This window comes from Nothoprocta perdicaria, unplaced genomic scaffold (assembly GCF_003342845.1).
Source record: "Nothoprocta perdicaria isolate Ctin4 unplaced genomic scaffold, notPer1 scaffold_77, whole genome shotgun sequence".
In the NCBI taxonomy this organism is placed as follows: domain Eukaryota; kingdom Metazoa; phylum Chordata; class Aves; order Tinamiformes; family Tinamidae; genus Nothoprocta; species Nothoprocta perdicaria.
The window spans coordinates 177859-197943 of NW_020456054.1; the positions used below are offsets into that span (position 1 = coordinate 177859).

At 42.8% G+C, this 20085-nt stretch overlaps 1 protein-coding gene across 1 annotated transcript; it reads left to right on the top strand.

The window, feature by feature from the left end:
* The first annotated feature begins 70 nt into the window (after nt 1-70).
* DCAF13 (DDB1 and CUL4 associated factor 13) lies at nt 71-18446 on the top strand. Its single transcript, XM_026051592.1, has 11 exons — nt 71-186; nt 1428-1627; nt 2199-2306; nt 3377-3466; nt 4173-4328; nt 4929-5006; nt 8504-8586; nt 10181-10345; nt 12476-12611; nt 17246-17409; nt 17569-18446. Exons 1-11 carry the CDS (start codon nt 117-119, stop codon nt 17654-17656), a joined length of 1338 nt encoding a protein of 445 aa, XP_025907377.1. The 5' UTR covers nt 71-116; the 3' UTR covers nt 17657-18446.
* Nucleotides 18447-20085: the final 1639 nt, after the last annotated feature.

Genomic DNA, 20085 nt, shown 5'->3' on the forward strand with positions numbered 1-20085 from the left:
GAGGTCTCGCGAGACGGCGGCGGGGCCGTGGCGGTTGGTGCGTGTCACGTAGGAGGCGGCCGCCCCGGTCCGGGGGCGCGGAGGCGGCGGTAACGGGAGTGTTTGTGGCCGGCAGGATGCGGGTCAAGGTGCTGAGCCGGAACCCCGACGACTACGTCCGCGAGACCAAGCTGGACCTGCAGCGCGGTGAGCGGGAGGCGCCCGCGCGGGCACGGAGGCGCCGGGCGGCGGTTGGGGAGGCACCAACGGCCGCCCGCGTGCGCGAGGCGGGCGGCGCTCTGCGCATGCGCGCGGCACGGGGCAGGGGCGGGGGGAGCGCGGGCCGGGGCTGGTCGGCGCCGCGGCCGGGCGGCCTCGCCCTAGAGCGCCATAGGCCCAGCCTTGGTCCCGGCCTGGCCTCGGGAGGAAGGTTTGTACACCCGCCGGCCTGTCCCTGGTTCCGGACACGAGCCCGGCCTCGCAGCTCGGGTAGCAGCCCCTGCGGGCGAGGTGGCGCCCTGGCTGCTGCCGCGGGAGCCGCGCAGGGGCCGCCTGGGCCGGGCAGTCCTGCTCGCAGGCCGCGTGGTGCCCAGGGGCGCCTTCCAGCCAGCCTTTCCCGGTTCTTCAACTGGGATTACGCACTTGGAACGTGGAAAAGATCATCAAAGTTACTTGCTAGGACAGTAGCCGATTTGTGTGTAGACTTTAAATCAAATTCACTGCTATGTAATGTAATGTACAACCATTTCCTCCCCGACTTTGCTTTAGAGGTTTTAATATGCAGCAAATATTCTTGGGGAATCAGTAAAATGAGCATTAATTCTTGATGAGCGATCTAGCTATTGTCAGTTCTGCTAGCAACATTTTACATAAAACACAMTGTTAGTTACCTCTGTCCTTCTTGGATTATATTTAGGCAGGGATGCAGAAAGACCCTTGCTTAATGGATGTAGACCATCTGCCTGGGAAAGCAGATAGCAGCAGTGAAGTATTGAGCTAATGAGCCTTGTTTCTGAGCCAGACCTGGTTCGCAGGTGGCTGAGCAGGAGCAGAGCTGAGTTGCAGCTCCCTGGGCCTGTCTGTTCAGGCACATCCCTTCTGCATGTGATAGGAAGTTTGTTTATTTTTTATTATCCATTTCAGGAAAGGCAAAATACCTGTAGTTTTCAGTTTATGTGCATTCATGCTTTGATTAGTTTAGCAATATACTTTTAAAAAGGATGCTGAGTTTTAAAGTTATTTCAGACTTCATTAGTTCAAAGATTGTCAAGTGATCATACTAATGATCCCATAGATCAATGTCAAAACAGTAATATCACAAAAATCATAGCATTGCAGATGCTTCTTCCATGGCAAGGAAAAGCAAACAGAAAACCACATGAATGCAGCTTACCTTGAACTACGATGTGTATAGCAGGTTTATAATGATCGTATTACTCTTATTGCAGTTCCAAGAAATTATGATCCTGTACTACATCCTTTTGAGGTTCCACGGGAATACACAAGAGCTCTGAATGCAACAAAGCTCGAACGTGTGTTTGCAAAACCCTTTCTTAGCTCACTTGATGGCCACAGAGATGGAGTTAACTGCATGGCCAAACACCCAAAGAGTTTGTCTACGGTGCTGTCTGGGGCTTGTGATGGAGAGGTAAGCTGCAGTTACAAACCACCGTAAACAAAGTCCCTTTCTCCTTTTTTTTAGTACCCTACTTTGGCTTTCTTTTGTATCTTTGTACAGCTATAATACTGTAACTTTCCTCAGAAGGGGCCACCTATCCAGGATTTCTCAAACTGCACCTTGTGACCTTCCAGCATGTAAAGAACATCAGAAAGTTTTGGGAAGCAGCTGTCACTTGTACAGTTCCTCTAAGTTAGGTGGTGAAAAGCAGCTGTCGTAATTGGGTGCAAGTGTTTTCACAAATCTAGGAACTTCTGGTAAATAGTGAGCTCAAGTAACTTCCAATATCTTGGCATAAAGCAAAGAGTGTTAAACTAGAAGTCCCTGTGGCTTTTTGCACACGTTTTGAAGTTGCACAGTCACACTTTGAAGTTTTCAGAAGAAAACTACATAATTTTGATATTATAAATTTGGTGTTCAAGCCAGCCGTGGCATTTTGTTGCAGTGCGAGTGTGTCTCATGTCTGAATTATGAACTGCAATTGTGGCTTGTAGAAAACTGAACTAATTAACTAAACAGAATACTTTTGCATTTTTAACAGGTTAAAATTTGGAACTTGACCAAGCGACAGTGTGTTCGTACCTTACAGGCCCATGAGGGCTTTGTGCGGGGGATTTGTGCTCGTTTCTGTGGCACCTCCTTCTTCACTGTAAGTATAACCTGCCTCCTTACTACAGCCTAAYGACACAGAGCACCTGACAGAGGTGACCAGAGATCATCTGTTCATAGTCAGCAGTTTACTGACATCTGTCCTGTAGAATATTTAAATTCCAWTTATTTTAGAACTTGCATGCATTTATTCAGTTTGCCATGTGAACCTGTCAGTTCTGTTTCTGATTAYAGTTTTCTGGTGTTAATTCAAGATTGGAAAGGATAAACACTGGGTGATTGAGTTCAATTCTATTAATAAAACTATTCTATCGATAAGATTTATTAGTTTATATCAGCTGCAATTGATTCAATTACAGCTAAACTGTTTGGAAAGAGCATGGCTTCCTTTTTGCATCAGAACAATTCTAAGATAACAAAAATTTTGTTTGACAATTAGGAAATCTCCAGGTTTTGCTTCTTATCTGCTATTCATGCAAGAGCTACCATAACTCTTACAGATTTGTATTTTTCTGAATTAGATGCCAGATCACAAGAGCATTAGTTATGGTGCAGGTAAAATTGTAGCAGAAAATTGTGAATGATGCCAAATTAGAATCCCCTTTTGACATTCCTTCTGCCTGAAAAGTTGGAGAGGCGAAGAAGAAAGAGAACTGGTGCTGTCAGGAAAGGAAGTTGAACGTGTCTAGCACTACTATTTTGTTATTGTTCTTAGGGATGGAGGTAATGTTTAAATAATACTTAAATAATATGCAAATCTGTAGCACACAAAAAAACCCTCTGCAAGTGATGATCCGGTTCAAACAAAACTAACTGTAATGGACTGGGAAATGTTGGAGCTATGTGTGCAGATCTGACCAGTTCAAACTCTGACACTACGTCTTCAGGCTGTATCTTTCAAGTTTCTAGTGAAGTGTTATGACAACAACATTAAGGCTAATGCTTACTTTAGAGGTATAAAACAGAACAGTGAAAGGGCAAGAAACACTCTACTTTGACTGTTTCCATTCTCATTTTGAAAGATTTCCTGTTCTTAGTTGCGAAGCGAATAAATCCAATTAAGCAGAATAAATTCATGTAAACCTATACATCTTTTCCCAATATTTCCAGATTGGTGATGACAAAACTGTGAAGCAATGGAAAATGGAGAGCCCAGGATACGGAGAAGAAGAAGAACCAATTCATACAATTCTTGGAAAGGTAGAAAACTTTAATTTTGATATCCCTTGTCTATTCTTTTTAATTGTTTGAAGTGATTGTTATTTAGCTTTTGGAAGAAATAGAAATAGGTTGATACAGTAATGGGTTATTTTAATGGGTTGTAAGGCAATAGCCTCAAATTTTGTAATGGCACTTTTCAAGTATCTTCACTTCCTTATATTTCATTTATGTATAATTAGAAAGAAATACCTCAAGTGCCATTGGAGACTGCTGAGATCTGCCTGTAGCAATCATTCCTTTCCTGGGGACTGGTCAAATCTTTCTGTAGTCTATTACTCTTGAACTGCATCTTGTCAATGCCCGGTGTGCATAAAATAATAATTGTTTTCTTGCCAAGACCTCACAACCATTTCATACAGAACTTTATTTTCAGAACTCTTATTTCCTATAAGATCAGCCATGCTTTTGCCAGTAAATGGGCTTCTAATGCTGCCGCTGTTGGAGACTAACAAATTTATGGTGTGTGCATGTCAAATGAACAAATTTATGGTGTGTGCGTGTAGAAAAGCAGTCAGTTTGGTAAGAGTACATCTAAAAAGACTCGTTTTCAGGGCCTTTGGTGACTCAGTTTTTGGTCATATGAGCAAACAAAGCCATGGCAGACTCAGTATGCAATGATCTGTGTGTTGATCTTAGCTGTAAGAGAATGTACGTACTTATGTGTACATTATTTTTTCTTTTAAAGACAGTGTATACAGGAATTGATCACCACTGGAAAGAAGCTGTTTTTGCCACCTGTGGCCATCAAGTAGACATTTGGGATGAACAAAGGACAAGTCCCATGTGTTCTCTGACATGGGGCTTTGACAGCATAAGCAGTGTAAAATTTAATCCAATCGAGGTAATACTTCCATCATGTATCAGAATATCAGTATTTTTCTTGATTAGTATAAGACCTAAGCTGTATTACTCTTATCATTAACTACCCTTTTTTTTTCTATCCGCAAATTAAATATCTTTGTATTTTGTGTGTGTGTGTGTGTGTGATCATGATGCTTTGATAGGTACCATATATTTTTTCCTCTTTTAATAGGAGAGGAGAGAGAGAGGTGTAGGGGAGTCTCTTTTCTACCTCACAACAATATATGTCATCTGCTTCAATCATGTAATGGAGTTTTCTGTCTGTGGAGCTCTCATCTTGCCCTTTATTGTAATTMCCTCTGACAGAGTCATCTCTCCTTCCAAAGCCAACAGCTGAATCTGTTCTGATCTTCTATAGCAGTTCCTATAAACTTGTTGGGCAGACTGTGCTTGTGGGTGGGTGAAATGTATCCGGGGTGGTGCTTGTTACCTAGAGATAGGACTGTGTGCATTCTGAATTGTACTGGGAAAGCTTTTTAAAATGCTTAGCTTGACTAACTGGACATAAAGAACTGTTGATGCATTTACTTGAGAATTGAAAAGGAGAACCAAMTGATATTTTGTTTTGTTTTTGCCCTAGACTTACCTTTTAGGAAGCTGTGCTTCTGACAGAAATATTGTGCTGTATGATATGAGACAATCAACTCCCTTAAAGAAGGTAACATTTTTCTTTTTCTCTCTTAGTAAAAGCTTGTGGCAGGATCTGCCATYACGATATTGATACAGATACACAGCCTGTATTGATGAAAATTGTATTGATGTAATAATAATAATGTAATAATGTAACTATATTGATGAAAGAAAAGGGAAGCTCTGAACTAGGAGCTCACTGAATGTTGATATTCTTTGAGTTGCTTAGCTGAGTTAATCTTGGAATTTAAACCAGAGAGAGCTAAAAAGGCCCTCGCTGTGTTGAGACTGGCTGTCATCCTTGCTCTGTTGTAATTTTTGATAAAATGCCTGACCTGACAGCATTTTCACAATAAGAACTTTGTGTTCATTATTGCATTGTGTCTGTGTGTGCTTTTTTTCCTTTTCCTTTCCTTGTCAGAAGGAAACAGTGTAACTTAAAAGGCAGTTGTTTAGACCATTAGAGAGCTTTGTTCTGCATTTTTTTTTGCATGTATGAAAATAAGTTTCATGAGCTATGTTTTCTTAAGTGATACAATCTATCCAGCTAATATAAAATTTTCTGAAATCTTCTGCAGCAAAATCAAAATCACATACCATATTTATATATGATATTTACCAGTAACATGAAAATTCTTGTTCATCTTTAAGAGAATGTGTGTTTTTGTTTAAAACAAGAGGTGAATCATTCACATCCAGGTGTTAACCAGCTGGATCATATTTAGTGTTTTTTTGAGCCCCACAAACATCTTAACAATTTTGCTTTTTAAGGTGTGATATTCTGGCTGTGAATATACACTGAATATCCTTCTGGTATGATACATGCTATCTGCGATAACTGTGGCTAGTGAATGCTGAAATGCTATAATGGCACTAAAATAGTTATAAAATATGAATGTTGTTTGCATAACAGTATTTCTCTCCCTGTGCACCAGTAACTTGTGGTGAAGTTTCATTTAGGACACTGAGAAAATTTTCCTTCTAATAAAACGTGGCAAAACTAATAAAATRAAACATACCTGGGAAGCTAGCAATCAGGAGGCTAATCTTTAACCTTCCTGTTCAAGATTTCCAGCTCCTGCAAAATGAGTACAAGAATAACTGAAACACGTTACGTGTATGATATAAACTTAAAATTGTGACAAAAATTGTCAGATGTTATTGGAAAATCCATATTTCTTTCAAAAGAGTCAGACTTGTTATGTGCCACCTCTTCACGATTGTGTTGGTTTTGGTTTTGTTTGTTTGTTTTTCCCAAGCCTGTAGCATTCAGCTTATTTTATCAGCAGTATTGGCATTTAACACAGCACCTAAGAAAAGGGTGCTCTGTACCAGTCTAGCCTTACATTCAGTAACAGCTGCATACAGCAACCTCGATCTGAGGCGATTTAAATTGCTGTCAATACATTAAGAGTGGCATTTTGGAACAATTGAAATCTTTCTGCAGTCTGCAGAAATATCTTCTGACATTAGTAGGACACTTTTATTATTTCTGTCCTTAATAGGACAAGTCAAAGTTGTGACATCTTTGGAGATTTTGCCATCTTGTTTTATTTATTTTAGTTGTAAACACTAGTAAAGTGTGTCAGTCTAGAAATTTTAAGATTACTAGAATACAAAAACAAATTGCCCAAATAATTGACCTCTCCTCCTTTTCTATCAGTAAGGTAATAATTTCTGCTTGAAATTTCCAGCAACAGAAAATACAATTCCTGACAGCTGTTCAAATACTGAAGTTGTCCATCTTTAAAACATTCTAATCTCTTCTGCGATCCCATGGGTTGCACAAGAATGACTTTAGTAAAAGATATTGCTTTTTAAAACTAAGATAGGGGAAACTTCATTTCCCCTCCACAGCTTTTTTAGATTGCTCTTTGCTGTGTGCTTGTGTAACATCTCACCCTGTTATTTGTCTCTTGCCTAAACCTAAGACTTCAAAACTCATGAGCAGGCCAAGTGGGCAGAGGTGCTAGTACTTTACAAGTAGTATGTACTCATATTTCCATTAAAGAGGCAATTCCTGTCGACTTCCAAACTCAGGGCCATGTGCGACCTGCCTTCCTGAATGCTTGCCAGGATCACAGCAGCCCGAGGAGCCAGGGCCTCCCAGGGGCAAGGTGCCTCCATCAGCACCACCGGTCTCGCAGTCACAGAGCTCTTGGCTTTGAATTCGGAGTCAGGCAGACGCTCAACGTGTTTCTGCACAGAAAAAAAAATGTTCCCATCTCAGCGGAAACTGCTGGGTCTGCAGATGTGAGGAGGTTTTGGTCACTGTCCGTCTCAGTGGATTCCAGGAGTTGTGTTGTCACCTAGAAAATGAGATTTTGTGGAGAATGAGACGTGAAAATGTGCGCACGCTGGTCAAGTCACCATCCCTTTGGAGGGTGGAGCACTTGTATCTTGCTTGGAAATTTTGCTTGTTATTTTAGAAGGTATAATTGCACAAGTGTGTTGCTATATGCATGCAAAGTTATGTTTGGAGTAGTAAGTTGAGAACAAAAATGACATTTGAGTCCTGTAGGATTTCAGAATTTTCAGATAGGATTGTGGTTGATCCGAAGTATAATGAATATTTTGTTTAGAGTTGTTCTGTCTTTCATATGATGCTCTGTAACTATTTACCTGCTTTGTCAGGCATATTGTATGGAAGCTAATTTAAAATACGATGGTTKAGAGCCCCACAGATGATGTGTCATTCTGGGACCTCGGCGCCCTCTTCTCCCAGGGCTGCCCAGCTGCTCTTGCCACTGCAGCCCTCCAAGTTGAGGGCTCCAGGATGTGTCTCCTCATTACTACTTTTCCCACCCACTGTTAGCAAAGGGGGAGGATATTTTTAGGGCAATCATTAGCTGCTGTTGCTCCTGCTTTAAGGCAGGCAGGCCTCTGCTTGGCTGCTGTTGACAGCAAATCTTACCAATGTGAAGGAACTGACTCTGCTGCTGTGGTAGTGACAGCACTGAGTAAATTGCAACACATGAACTGTTTCACTGCTTAGCACTTCTCAGGGGAAAAAATAATAATAAAAAAAAAAACCCAAGAAATGGCAAATGGCTTAGAGAATTCCTCGACTGAAATTGCTGCAATTTAACAGAGGGTTAGGAAAAACTGAGAGAACATCAAAATGCTATTGTCACTTAGCAAATGTTTGTTCACATCCTTTGAAATGGATGATGTATGAATAATCGGACTCAATTAAATGCTTAATTAAAGGCTCCTGTAAATATAGTGGAGGAGTGATAGTTTGAGTAAATGACAGCTTGAAGAAGATTTACTTCCAAAATGACTTGTTAAACAAAAATTCATTGCAATGAGTGCAGCAATGATCAGGGGTAGGAAGGGTTGTAGAAGTCAGGGTTGACTTCTAATTCTAACACTGCAAAGGGAATGTATGTCACTATTCCTCCTCCACAATTCTATATCTGGAAAGAGTTTACCTGTTGGCAGTGGCATAAAAAGCTTTGTATTTGAAGCATAGCCAATGCTTTATTACCTTTAACAAGGTAGCAATGTATCAATATATTTCAGGTTATCTTGAAGATGAGGACAAATACGTTGTGTTGGAACCCCATGGAAGCTTTCATTTTCACTGCTGCAAATGAGGACTACAAGTAAGTGTGATCTTTTGATCTTCTTGATTATCCTGACTGACATTATCCTGACATTATTATGTCTTTAATCTGTGCCTTGGTGATTTATCATCATTTAACAATGTATTTCTTCTTAAAAAAAAAAAAAAAAAACTACTTAAGCTCTCTAAATTTGAGTCACTTAAGTAGTGTCTTAAATTAGGCTCAGTAATTAAAAAAAAAAAAATAGTGTTGAGCTGCCTCTCTTTCAGTAAGAATGGGGGATGCCTGCAATTTAGAACAAACAAAAAACACTGTTCCATTGTAATAAGAAAATGCACTTGATCCAGTGCAAGCATAGCTTGCAAAGRGGCCTTGACATTAATCACTATCGATCCTGCAATATAAGTGTTTATTTTCTTGCCAGCTGTCATGAAACTTGGTATCTTACCCTGATCAGCTCTTTTGATGRGAACATTTCTAAAAAATTAATCTTTTGCGAAGCAGTTCCAGAAACTTTAATGCTTTATTCTCTCAGGGTCTTGGAACACATTTTTCACTTTGGGACARTGCTCTTCATGTGAACAGCTAAGCTGCTACTGAGAAAAGCTGCCTCAAACTAGGCCACTGCAAAATGGACTCTTTCTTCCAGGAAGCCCATGATCTAACCATAGATCATGGCTGCTTTCTAGTGTGCAGGAATTTTATCACTTATCCTAGGACTGTTTTTTCCAAAGAAATGAAATCTGACTCGTACCTTGAAAACAGGCATATCGAGTTTGATTTACTGCTTTTAACTATTTTTGATTGTGGTAAAGTAAGGCTAGCTAAAGTGTTTGTTTATAGCTGCAACTGTTAGGGKCACCTGTTCTTTAAAACTACAGCAATTTTCAGAAGGAAAAAGCAGTAATTGCCAGTTAGCTATTGTACAGAAGCCATTGAACTAATGTTTCCTGTATGAGTGCGGGTAAATTTCTGTTCTGCCTGAGCTCTGCAGTGCTGAAGAGCAGGGCAGCCGTGACCCAGCAGYTCTGCAACTGTTTTTCATGTGATATTTTTCTGCAGATGGTCTGCTCTGCTGAACCAGCAGCCCTATGTTCTGAGGGATCGAGCTTTCCTCGCACTCCTGGACGCTTTGGTCAGGAAATGAACTGGAGAGGGAACCAAGTACATAGGAATGTCATAGTAGCCTTGGAGTTATTAAGAGATTCCAGTGTGGGAAGATGTAGAAACCTKGTGGAGTTGATGGGCTTGACATAATGGGGATCACTGGTACATAGTCCAAAGATGGAGTGAAGGAGGACAGTGAGGACAGGCGCTTGGAGAAATAGGTTTGGTCAGTAAYTCCGGAGCAGATGCTGCTCTGTGGAGAAGAGACAGGACTCAGCTGCTCCCTTCACCAAGAAACATAGATCTGGTCCAGTAACTAAAGCCATGGGCCTGGAAACTGATCTCAAGCAGCAACTAATGTATCTTCCTTCTCTTTCCAGTGTTACTAAGCAATTCCCAACATTTTTTTTTCAATATGGTTTATCTTTAAGCAGGTTTGTGTGTGATTTTAGGTAGCCYTTTCCCCAAAACGTGCTAATTGCTCAAGGTGGTAAGATGCTACATGCCTGGTGTTTTTCTTCCAAAGCTTGTACACTTTCGACATGCGCTACCTTACCTCGCCCGTGATGGTGCATATGGACCAYGTGTCTGCTGTTCTGGATGTGGATTATTCACCCACTGGGAAGGAGTTTGTGTCTGCCAGCTTTGATAAATCTATCCGCATTTTTCCTGTTGACAAAGGTCACAGCAGGTGAGTGAGGTTTTGGTTTCTGTTCTCTCTCCTTTCACCTCTCACTCCCATGCGCTCTATAACCTCCCTCCCTAATCTTCAAAATTCTTAATTCAGCCATTAATATCTTTGTTGAGTAATTCATTTTCTGTGAATATCTGTATGTTTCTTGAGAGTGAGTGCTCATGTAGTTGTCAGATAGCTTTTGAAGTATGTGTTAGCATAGAACTTTAACAGGTAGTAGTGCTGATTGTAAAATTACACTGACCCTGTGGGTGAAACTGCTCAAACCTGTTKGGATTTTATTTTATTTTATTTTATTTTATTTTATTTTATTTTATTTTATTTTATTTTATTTTATTTTATTTTATTTTATTTTATTTTATTTTATTTTNATTTTATTTTATTTTATTTTATTTTATTTTATTTTATTTTATTTTATTTTATTTTATTTTATTTTATTTTATTTTATTTTATTTTATTTTATTTTTTCTCTCTTTCGTGCAAGATACCTAGAGGGAGGGTTGTAGTGTTAAAGAAAAATTGGCTGTTTATAATGTTTTTATAAATGTGTTTATACAAGGGGAAGATTTGCTTCTCGCCTTTGGTATGTCCCCTGTTCTCTTGTTTTTCTGTCCATTCTCCTGTTTTTCTGTTTTCTSAGGCTTTCCTTGACATTATTGCTTTCCAAATAGATTAAATATCACTTCTGAATTATTCTTCTCAGGTATTCTCATTTATATTTTACCAGGATGAATCCCATCTTATTTCCCYTTCTTTATCTTTAATACCTTTAGTTCCTTTTGTGCTGTATCTCTGCCATCGCTGATGCCTGCAGTACCTCCCAAGATAAAAGTGTTTGTTTTATAGGGGCTGTCTTCATCTTATGTGGATGATTACTAAAGACATCACATAAGAAGCATAGTAACAGGAATTCTTTATGATCTCTTTGGGACATTTTTGTGATCGAATTCACTTCCATTTGTTATTACCTTCTGCTCATGCTTTGTTAGCCAGGATTTGATTCACATAACAAATGCCTTGAATACAGCTCAGCGTGAATTAGTTTCTCACGCAAGGTTTCATAAGGCAGTATATTAAATATTTTGTTGAAGTTCAGATTAGATCTGCTTTGTGCACCATTATTAGTTTTTTTTTTTTTTTTTTTTTTTTTTTCAATTTGATGAAAATCCAAGCAAGTTATCTGGCCTGTCTGGTGTCATTTGTTCTTCATAACCCTGCCTTCATTCCTCTCCGTCAGACTTCTGGTTTGGTTTTGTTCTTGTTAACCCTTTTTTTACTTGTTTTCCTTCTCCTCCTTAGGAGGAGGTTATCACTGGTTTAAACTTTAGATGTTTCCTTTGGGGTGTTGAAATACTGATTGGGGAAGAAGTATTATTAAGGATAGGTGCAATTATCCCATGTTCCTCGTCACTGTTTGTGCCGCCCTGTGCGTCACTAGAGATCGAGAGGWGTCACTCCAGCTTTCCTTCCTAACTGATAGGGCTGCTGCTACTTTCTCCCTGTCCTGCACAAATGTTGTAGTTTGGAGTGTCTGTAAGCAGGGATCCRGGCTGTATTCCACTTCTCTCTGACTACTCGTCCCCTATTAATCTGGAAAACTCTAAGCTTTCAATGCTTTCTATTTAACATTTGGAAAATCGATATCCAGARGAAATAACATCATGAAGCTCACTGGGTTTGGTAAATTCTTGGTAAAAGAAACTTGTTCTGTAGTTCCCATTCCGTAATGTTTGATCACTATATTAGCATATTGGTAAAAATCAGTATGGCTACTTTAGCAGTGGCATAGAGCACCATGTGGATATGTTGTTGGAAAAAACCCCAATGATTTATTAGGTTCTTCGATTATTTCTATGGAAGAAAAAAGCATTTATTATAAAGTTTTTATTAGTCTATCCAGAATACTGTATTTGAATTGTGAATTGCTAACAGTCTCTACCAGTAGCCATATATTAGTGTGCATAAATATTATTAGATAGAAATYATTATCTAGCACGTTTTAAAAAGTCAATATGTTTTTAGAAGGCAGAAGAATATATTGCAGTTTGAATGGAAAACTCTGTGCTGTGTGAAAGCTTTTGCTAGGGAAAGGAATTGTAAAGCACCCTGATGTTCCCTGTGCCATAGGGAGGTGTATCACACAAAGCGAATGCAGCACGTCATCACCGTGAAGTGGACCTCGGATAACAAATACATTCTTTGTGGCTCAGATGAGATGAATATTCGTCTTTGGAAGGCAAACGCTTCTGAAAAACTGGGAGTGGTAAGAGACTTGCYTTTTCTTATCCCAGGACAGGGTCTGTTTTAGTTTTTTATTGCAACCATTTAATTTATTAAGCTTCTAAAAACTTCTGTTTCTARAATAAAGTTTCTAGTGGCAATTTTACACTTTTCATTAGAAAACTAGCATGCCTGCATGCATAGCATAATATAACTCATGTTGCAGCTACTGCAGGTTTTAGTATTAAGCAGATGGCAAGTTATATTCCTCATTATTGGATGCCACCCTGTGCCCCGTGCTCYGGGTGTCCCTGCTGGAGCAGGGGGTTGGACTAGATGATCTCTAGAGGCCCCTTCCAACCTCAGCCATCCTGTGATTGTTGTTATGCAAACAGGTTAGTTGTAATTATCAGTTGAAACCAGGCTGGAGTTCTCATGTACATGCAGCCGCTTTGGGGTTGGTGGAGAATGTGTTAGGGGTAAGGGGCCAGCTCCCTGCCACTGAAGGAATATCTGTGCTGGGAGAGAAGAGGAATAGAGGCAGGGGAATGGAGTGGTGCCAGGGCTAGAGGTGCAGTGGGAAAATCCATGGACCATCTTGCAGTGTGAAGGATGGGATACGAGGAAGCACAGCTGAAARGGGAGAGTATCTGTAGGTGTCACCTGCATCCCTGCTGGGGAAGAGAAACCACCTTTTAAGAAGCCAAAAATAAGAAATATGGGAAGAAATTCCAAGGGGCAGAAGCAAATATATAGGAGAACTGTATGGGAAAGTTCTGCTAGTTTTGCAGCCTGGAAGTGTGTTCAACRTGTGGTGCTGTTGAGACCTTGAATCGAGCAAGACATAGAAATTACAAGTGTCCAGAGCTGATGTAGTTGCTATGACAGCAGTTTGGGAAACACGATGAAATTCAGGTTTTCAGGTGTTCAGAGTCACTGTTGCTACCAGGGACTGGGGAGGGATCTTCATGGCTTGTCAGGCTCTTGAATGCACATTGGAAATGTCCCTTGGATGCAGGCARCTGTGCCAGTACTGTGTTTGATCCAGCCTTGTAGTTCTTGTGATTCTTCCTGTTGTCTTGATGCCTCTTTACCATTTTGCTTTGGTTTTCTGCAGCACAAACTCTTTCCGAGGACTGCTGTTCTTTCCTGCTCATTTAATAAATGTCCGGTTGTTCTGCTGGTTTTTGGGCATTTTCAACTTTCAAAGCTGACCAGTCACTAATTCTGTTGCAAGTGCCAGAACGTGTCCCAAGTGCTTAGTCGCTTGGCTCTGCGATTTTTTCTTAGCTAAGAAGATTTGATTGAATGACTCATCCAAATGTCACAGCATTTCTAATAAAATGCCAACCTCTTGTAATACATTGTATTCCAAGATGGATATTTTGGGGCTGGGAGTGGGTGGAGACCAGTGTCCAGAAAGAGAAAAGCAAAAACTAATGAAAAATTCTTCCTTTGCTCCGGCCACCGCTTCCCTCCTCCTTGTTCTCTCCCTGCATCGCGAGGAAGTTGCCCTGGATGCAGGGGCCTCGTGCCATGTGCTGCTTTCCTTGGCTCTGCCAGTGTGTTTGGCCGTGCGCTCATTATTCAAAATACCATTAAAAACACTGGAGGAAGAGGCCAGGCCCTGCCTGGGGGAGCAGAGGTCCGGCAGCATCTCTGCCTCACCAGCGGTTCAGGCTGCATTGCTGTTGTGTAGGGGTAACAAAACCCAAGTGTTTTTGTAGGAGCTACCACAGAGGTTTCTTTAAAACACCCTTGTAGTGTTCAGTAGGTGTTTGCTGAGGTAAAAGTTCAGCTTTTGCAACCASAAGGTAACCAGAACTCTTTATGCAGGTTTTTGTTCGGAAGCTGTAAATCCGTAGCTCTGCATGTGCGATCAAGGAAAGTGGGAGTAAATAAGRCCAGTAAGATGTTCCAGGCTGCTTGTTTGTTATCCATAAAAGCTTGACCTGTAAACTGTGCAAATATGCTCCTTTATTGGGGTCTTGGAGAGGCTTGGGGTTGCCAAGAGGTGCCTTGCCCTTGCCTTGTGAGGCAAAGGGGGGARAAGGAGCTCTGTGTGAGTGAAAAGGCTGGAGAAGCAGCACTAATAGAATAGGTTTCAGTCAATAAATCAGAATTTATCTAATTCGAAGAAAGGGCTATGTTGGGCTTTTATGAACTGCAGGAGAGCAGTGAGCTAGCAGCAAAACTTAAAGTTTTGTTTTTCAGAATACAGAGGCACTGAGCCTGCAGCCCCTGCAGCCCTGCAGCGTGGATACTCAGCAGCAGYAGCAGCGCTTCCGGAAGTTACAGCTGCGAAACCTGCTCTGTTACCTCTCCAGAGAGCTTAAGGATTAGGACATAGCCCTACACAGCTGAAGGAGAAAACTTCCTTCCCGGGAATGCTTTGTATTTGAGCAAGTGTAAAACATCAGCCCAGGGAGGGAGCGGAACAGCAGTGGGGCAGAGGTTTGCTGCTTTCTGACAGGGTGCAGACCTAACAGCTTTCGGGTAAGGCGTTGCAAAAGATTGCATCAAACTGCRAGTTTTGGGGTTTTATCTARCAAAGTGCATTAGCAGGAGAGCACMAAAACTGCCMCAGTGACTGTGTCCTCCCACTCTGCCAGCACGGAGCTCTGAACAGCCCTCAATGACTGGGCTGAAAAGCAGCAGCACTGGGTACTGGCTGACACGGCGTTTGTGGCTAAATGCACGTGGSATTTCCTGCCTTTAGCTACAGTTTTGTGCTCTTAACATCTTTGTTACTCTGCTTTTGTGCTCTCCATTGAGAGAGAAAGACTCGCTTTGGATTTGAGGAAACAAAGAGCGATAAACTTAATAGCAACAAATTTATAAAGGACTTTGCAGGAGAACAGTGGAAAATTGGAAATTTGGAAAATTGCTGGAATAACTTTGCATTCCAAAAATATGTTGCATCTGTGCTTTATCTGACTTAACCTAGAATGCAACCTGGGCAGGATAGATAATAGCCTCTTCATACTGCTTTGCTGAATGGAAGTATCTAATATTGTGGATTTTTTACGTTTACCTGCACAGTACAAATATAGTCCATTTTAAGGGATATGTGTTTTGTTGGAGGGGATCTTAACTTTTCAGTCAAGGCTCTGGAAAAACCTTAACCTTCACCCTGCTTATGGGGGAAAACAACCAGCCTCATCACCTCAAGGGAAGAGAAGCTGTAGACTCTTTCCTTGAGGACACCTTTACATATTGCTGTCAACCTGGCTGTGTTTTATGGTTCTTTCCCCATCTTTTCACTCTAGATATTTGCTGAGCAATGCTGTCTCAGTCCTGGCACAGAGAGCTGCCTTGCTGCCCCCAACCTTGCACTGAAAGTTGCACATTCATTTTCTCACTGTATGAGAAGTTGCCTTTGAGTGTCTGCCTCCCGTTCACAGCATCGTACAGATCCCAGTCTGTTACTCTGTGCTCTAGTCATTATAAACAGAGTCCTTAAATCTGCTGCTTGGTGCTGCATTTCCAGGATTTTGTGCGGCACAGAGCGCTGTGGGAAGTAACGTGGCTCCCTTGACCCCTGTAGAGCGACCTGCCGGAGAACCTGGAGCGAGTTGTGTGATTGCARCCTGCTTCCCTAGCTGCCCGCTGTACGAGCTGCACAGGCACCAACTTGTCCTTCACCCGGGGGCYTCTTTCCCTGCCTCATAGGAGGGGGTCCCCGTAGCGCTGCCCCGTGCCGGGGACTCCGAGGGTTCCAGGGCTGGGAAGTGATCGAGGGGGGATGTTCCGATGCACCAAGTCACCTATAAAAGCCTGTCTGGAAACCAACAGAACCACTGCTTTCTCTGTATTAATTTGTTAAATAAGATATGCTGGGTGTATATTTAATTTACCGATCCTCCTCCGTCTGCAGAATCATCAAGGTTACACTAAATCAGCAGCAATTTGCTCCTCTTCAATTAAATTAAAGAAAAATCATTGCATTTAATTAAAAAGAAAGCTCCTTAATTTGGATTGTGTTGGCGGTTTTCTGCAGAGTGGGAACACCTGGGACTTGCTGAGAATGAACCAGCTCCTCAGCCTGGCTCAGAGGAGGGATCTTGCTAAAGTAAAGCTGTAGTTCTAGGGGGTTAGGATTGTGGGCTAGGACTTGTTTGCAGTTTGAGAGCTTACGATAARAGTAAATCTTTCCACTTACCTTTATGAATTAGAATATATGGAGAAACAGAGGATAGGAATATTGGTCACTTTGATGCGCAGTCAATTATGTGTCACTTTGATGGTAACTCTAATTCCACTTGTATTTCCCTACCCTGTGGTCCTGAGATGTTTTCAGTGCCTGATGAAAGCTGCAGCTCCACGCGTGCCCTGCAAGCAAGCGGAGATGCCCAGGGTCATGTCTACACTGTGCTTCCTAATAGGCTTTTTGGTTTTTAATGGATCAAGGCAGGACGTGGGTCTGTAAAGGTTTCCATTGAGACAATTCCTTTATAGCGCTTGTATTTATACTGTCTACTGACCAAAATACCTGAGCATCTTTGCCTCTCAGCAGAGGTTGAATGTTGGCAGAAGTCAGGAGAGCAAACAGATTCTCACTGAGAACGTTTTGCTGTCAGCTATTCTCTCTCCTTATGTCCAGCCCACTAAGAACTGACTCTAGGGAGGCTGGTCAGCTTTGCTAACAGCGTGTGTGTGTTGTGCTTTCCCGTGTAGCTTGCACCCCGAGAGAAGGCAGCTATGAACTACAACCAGAAGCTGAAGGAGAAGTTCCAGCACCACCCGCAGATCAGGCGCATCGCTCGGCACCGCCACCTGCCCAAAAGCATCTTCACGCAAGTCAAGGAGCAGCGGATCATGAGGGAGGCTCGCAGGCGCAAGTACGTCTGCCTTGCTGCCCGTTCTGGCTCTCTTTTCTTTCTGTGGTAGTGAAGGGCATCCCTTTGCTGCCTGCCTCGTGTGTTCTGCTCTGTGTTGGGAGGAAGCAGCATTAGCGCTTTGCTGACGCTGACGGGGGTTTTCCTTGCTCTKGTTTGCAGGGAGCAGAACCGCCGCAAGCACAGCAAGCCGGGCGCCGTGCCCGTCSTGTCGGAGAAGAAGAAACACATCGTGGCCGTGGTGAAGTAGTGCCCCTGCCTCGGCACGGGGGCTGCGGCTCCAGCTCTTCCCCTTGGGACCTTCCCTTCAAAAGAAGAACGAACGTGACTCAGAGTGGGCAGCAGCAGCTGACTCAGTTCCATGTACTAGAACCATAAAATCAGTTGTCTTCACACAGACTCGTTACAGAAATCTAAGGAAGTAAAAAATGACCACAAAGCAGTGGGCTACACTGTGGTTATTCCAGCTGGCCAGTGTTTATTGCAGAGTGCTATACAGGCTTCCTTCTGTCTAAAAGGACTTCAGSAGGGTGGTCAGGCATGTGTAAGCTCTAATTAGAGTTGTGGTCACCTTAGCTGGTGTTACAAAACTCGGCAAAACTTCAAAGATTGTTAAACTTGCTGATTAAAGAGTAATGATGATGATTATCTTGTAGAAATACCTTTTCTCTTTAGCTTATTTAAAACTGACTTGAACTTTGCCACTTTTCATCCAGGTTTTAGAAAACCCCCAAACTTCTTCAAGTGAGTGTTAAAATAAATTTTCTGTTTAAAGTTTGTGTTAAAAAATCTTCACATAATTTAAAAGTACCTGCAGTCTCTTTCGTCATCTTTGTAGAAAATGCTCTGCTTGCATCTCAGTGAGTTAAACTTAGCTTTTTACTGAAGATACAAAATTCCTCAGAACAGAAAACTCTACCAGGATTCAGGTAGGTATCTTAGGCTAAAGCCTTTCTGTTGGAAAGATGTAAGATACTTAATGACAATAAATACTATGATAGATTCTTGGCATCTTTTTTAATGTTATATGACATTTTATTTGCAAACTTTCAGCCTTTGCACAACTATGCAGTCTGTAACTGTTTTTCTCTCCTCTTGAGTTTATTCCCCCCACAAAAAAATATGGACACAATTAGAATAAACTTTATAATTTAACTAATTTAAGTTGTTTTCTGTGTTTGTTTTGTTTTGGAAAGTTTTTTTGGGGTATCACTCAGAGCACTTGCTGCACGTGTAGTGTCCTGTTTACTGTATTTGCTGCACACATAGTGATGCATAAGCACGGGTGATGCTTGGCTCCTACATTCGTCTCTGCTGACGCTGCTGGGCAAGATTCCTGCATCCTCAGGGCAGAGTCACGGCTGTTGGTGGCGGGAGGCTGTGGGGCATCCATGTTCTTTGGATCACCTGCCCTGTGGGGTAGGAACCCAGTGTCAGGCTGCAGGGTGAGGAGCAGCAGCAGAGCAGAGCTGGCCATGGGGCAGCCTGTCCTGTCCTGTCCCAAAGTGCGTTGGGAAGGTGCTGCCGCCCCACATGTGGCCTGGGGCCCGGCCTGGCTTTGCCGCCCGCCCGGGACTCGTGCTCTGCGCTTTGGCAAAGCGTGTCGGCCTCCCCGGCTGCGCTGCGTTGGTGTTGCTGGCGCTTGGGCTGTTTCCAGACCTTGGGATCGCAGTGACGCTGTTGGGCTGCGAGCACCTCCGTGACCGGGTCCTGCTGCTGGGGCCGTGGCAGGGCGCGCTGCCCGCTGGGCCCTGCTCCGTTGGGGCAGCCGAGGAGCCTCCCGACCTGCGTGCGGCTTAACCCACGCCGGGATTCATGCAGCCCAATGAGCAGAGCAGCTTAAGGTACTGAGGACAGATAAAAGGTGCTCAAGAGCTGAGCAGAGCAGCGGAAAAAGGGACTTGCTGGGTGAAGGCGAGTTTAGAGGCTGGGGTACATGCATAGGAATCCACTGCATGAGGCCTGCGCAGCGCTGGGCCTTTTCAGTGAGCAGGGTCATGTCAAGCCAGGGGAGAAGGTCWGTTTCCCCAGGCTGAGTCTTGCCACCTCTCCCAGGACGTGGTAAAGCCGGCCTGGGAAAGGATTGAGGGCTCCAGCTGCGAGTTCCCTGCCTGCAGCTCTGCAGGCACCATTGGCACCCTCAGCTCGGAGCAACCCTAGGCGGGAGCTGCTGCCTTTCTGCACTTCCTCCTGCTGTGTGAAAAGCCCCTTTTCTAAATCTTTACGGATCATCTGCAGCACTTGGTGGCTGACTGCCAGAATAGCTAAGGCGATGGCTCCGAAGAGAGATTTTTTAATAGCAGTTGCCACATGGCCACCCTATGCTCTCCAGAAGGGCCTCGCAGGTCTGCCTGGCCGTGCAAAGCGGGGTGGAAGGAGCTGGAGCTGCTGGAGCGCTGAGGGGCCTGGGGCCTGTTCGCTGTTCCTGAAAGGCTGGAGGAACCTGGCTTCTCAGTCACCCTAAAGGGGTTACCCAGGTTTACCAAGACTATTTGGAAAGAATAAGTGCATGTGTGACTTGGCATATATGAGAGTCAAGTTGTAGGGGGAGTAAAACTTCTATCTTTGTTGTTGTGGTTCAAGTAAGAAGCAGAAAACACAAGGGAACATTGAACACTTCGCTTTTTGTCATGGTGGATCTCAAAGGAAAAAATATTGGACTGATCYCTTAACCAAATA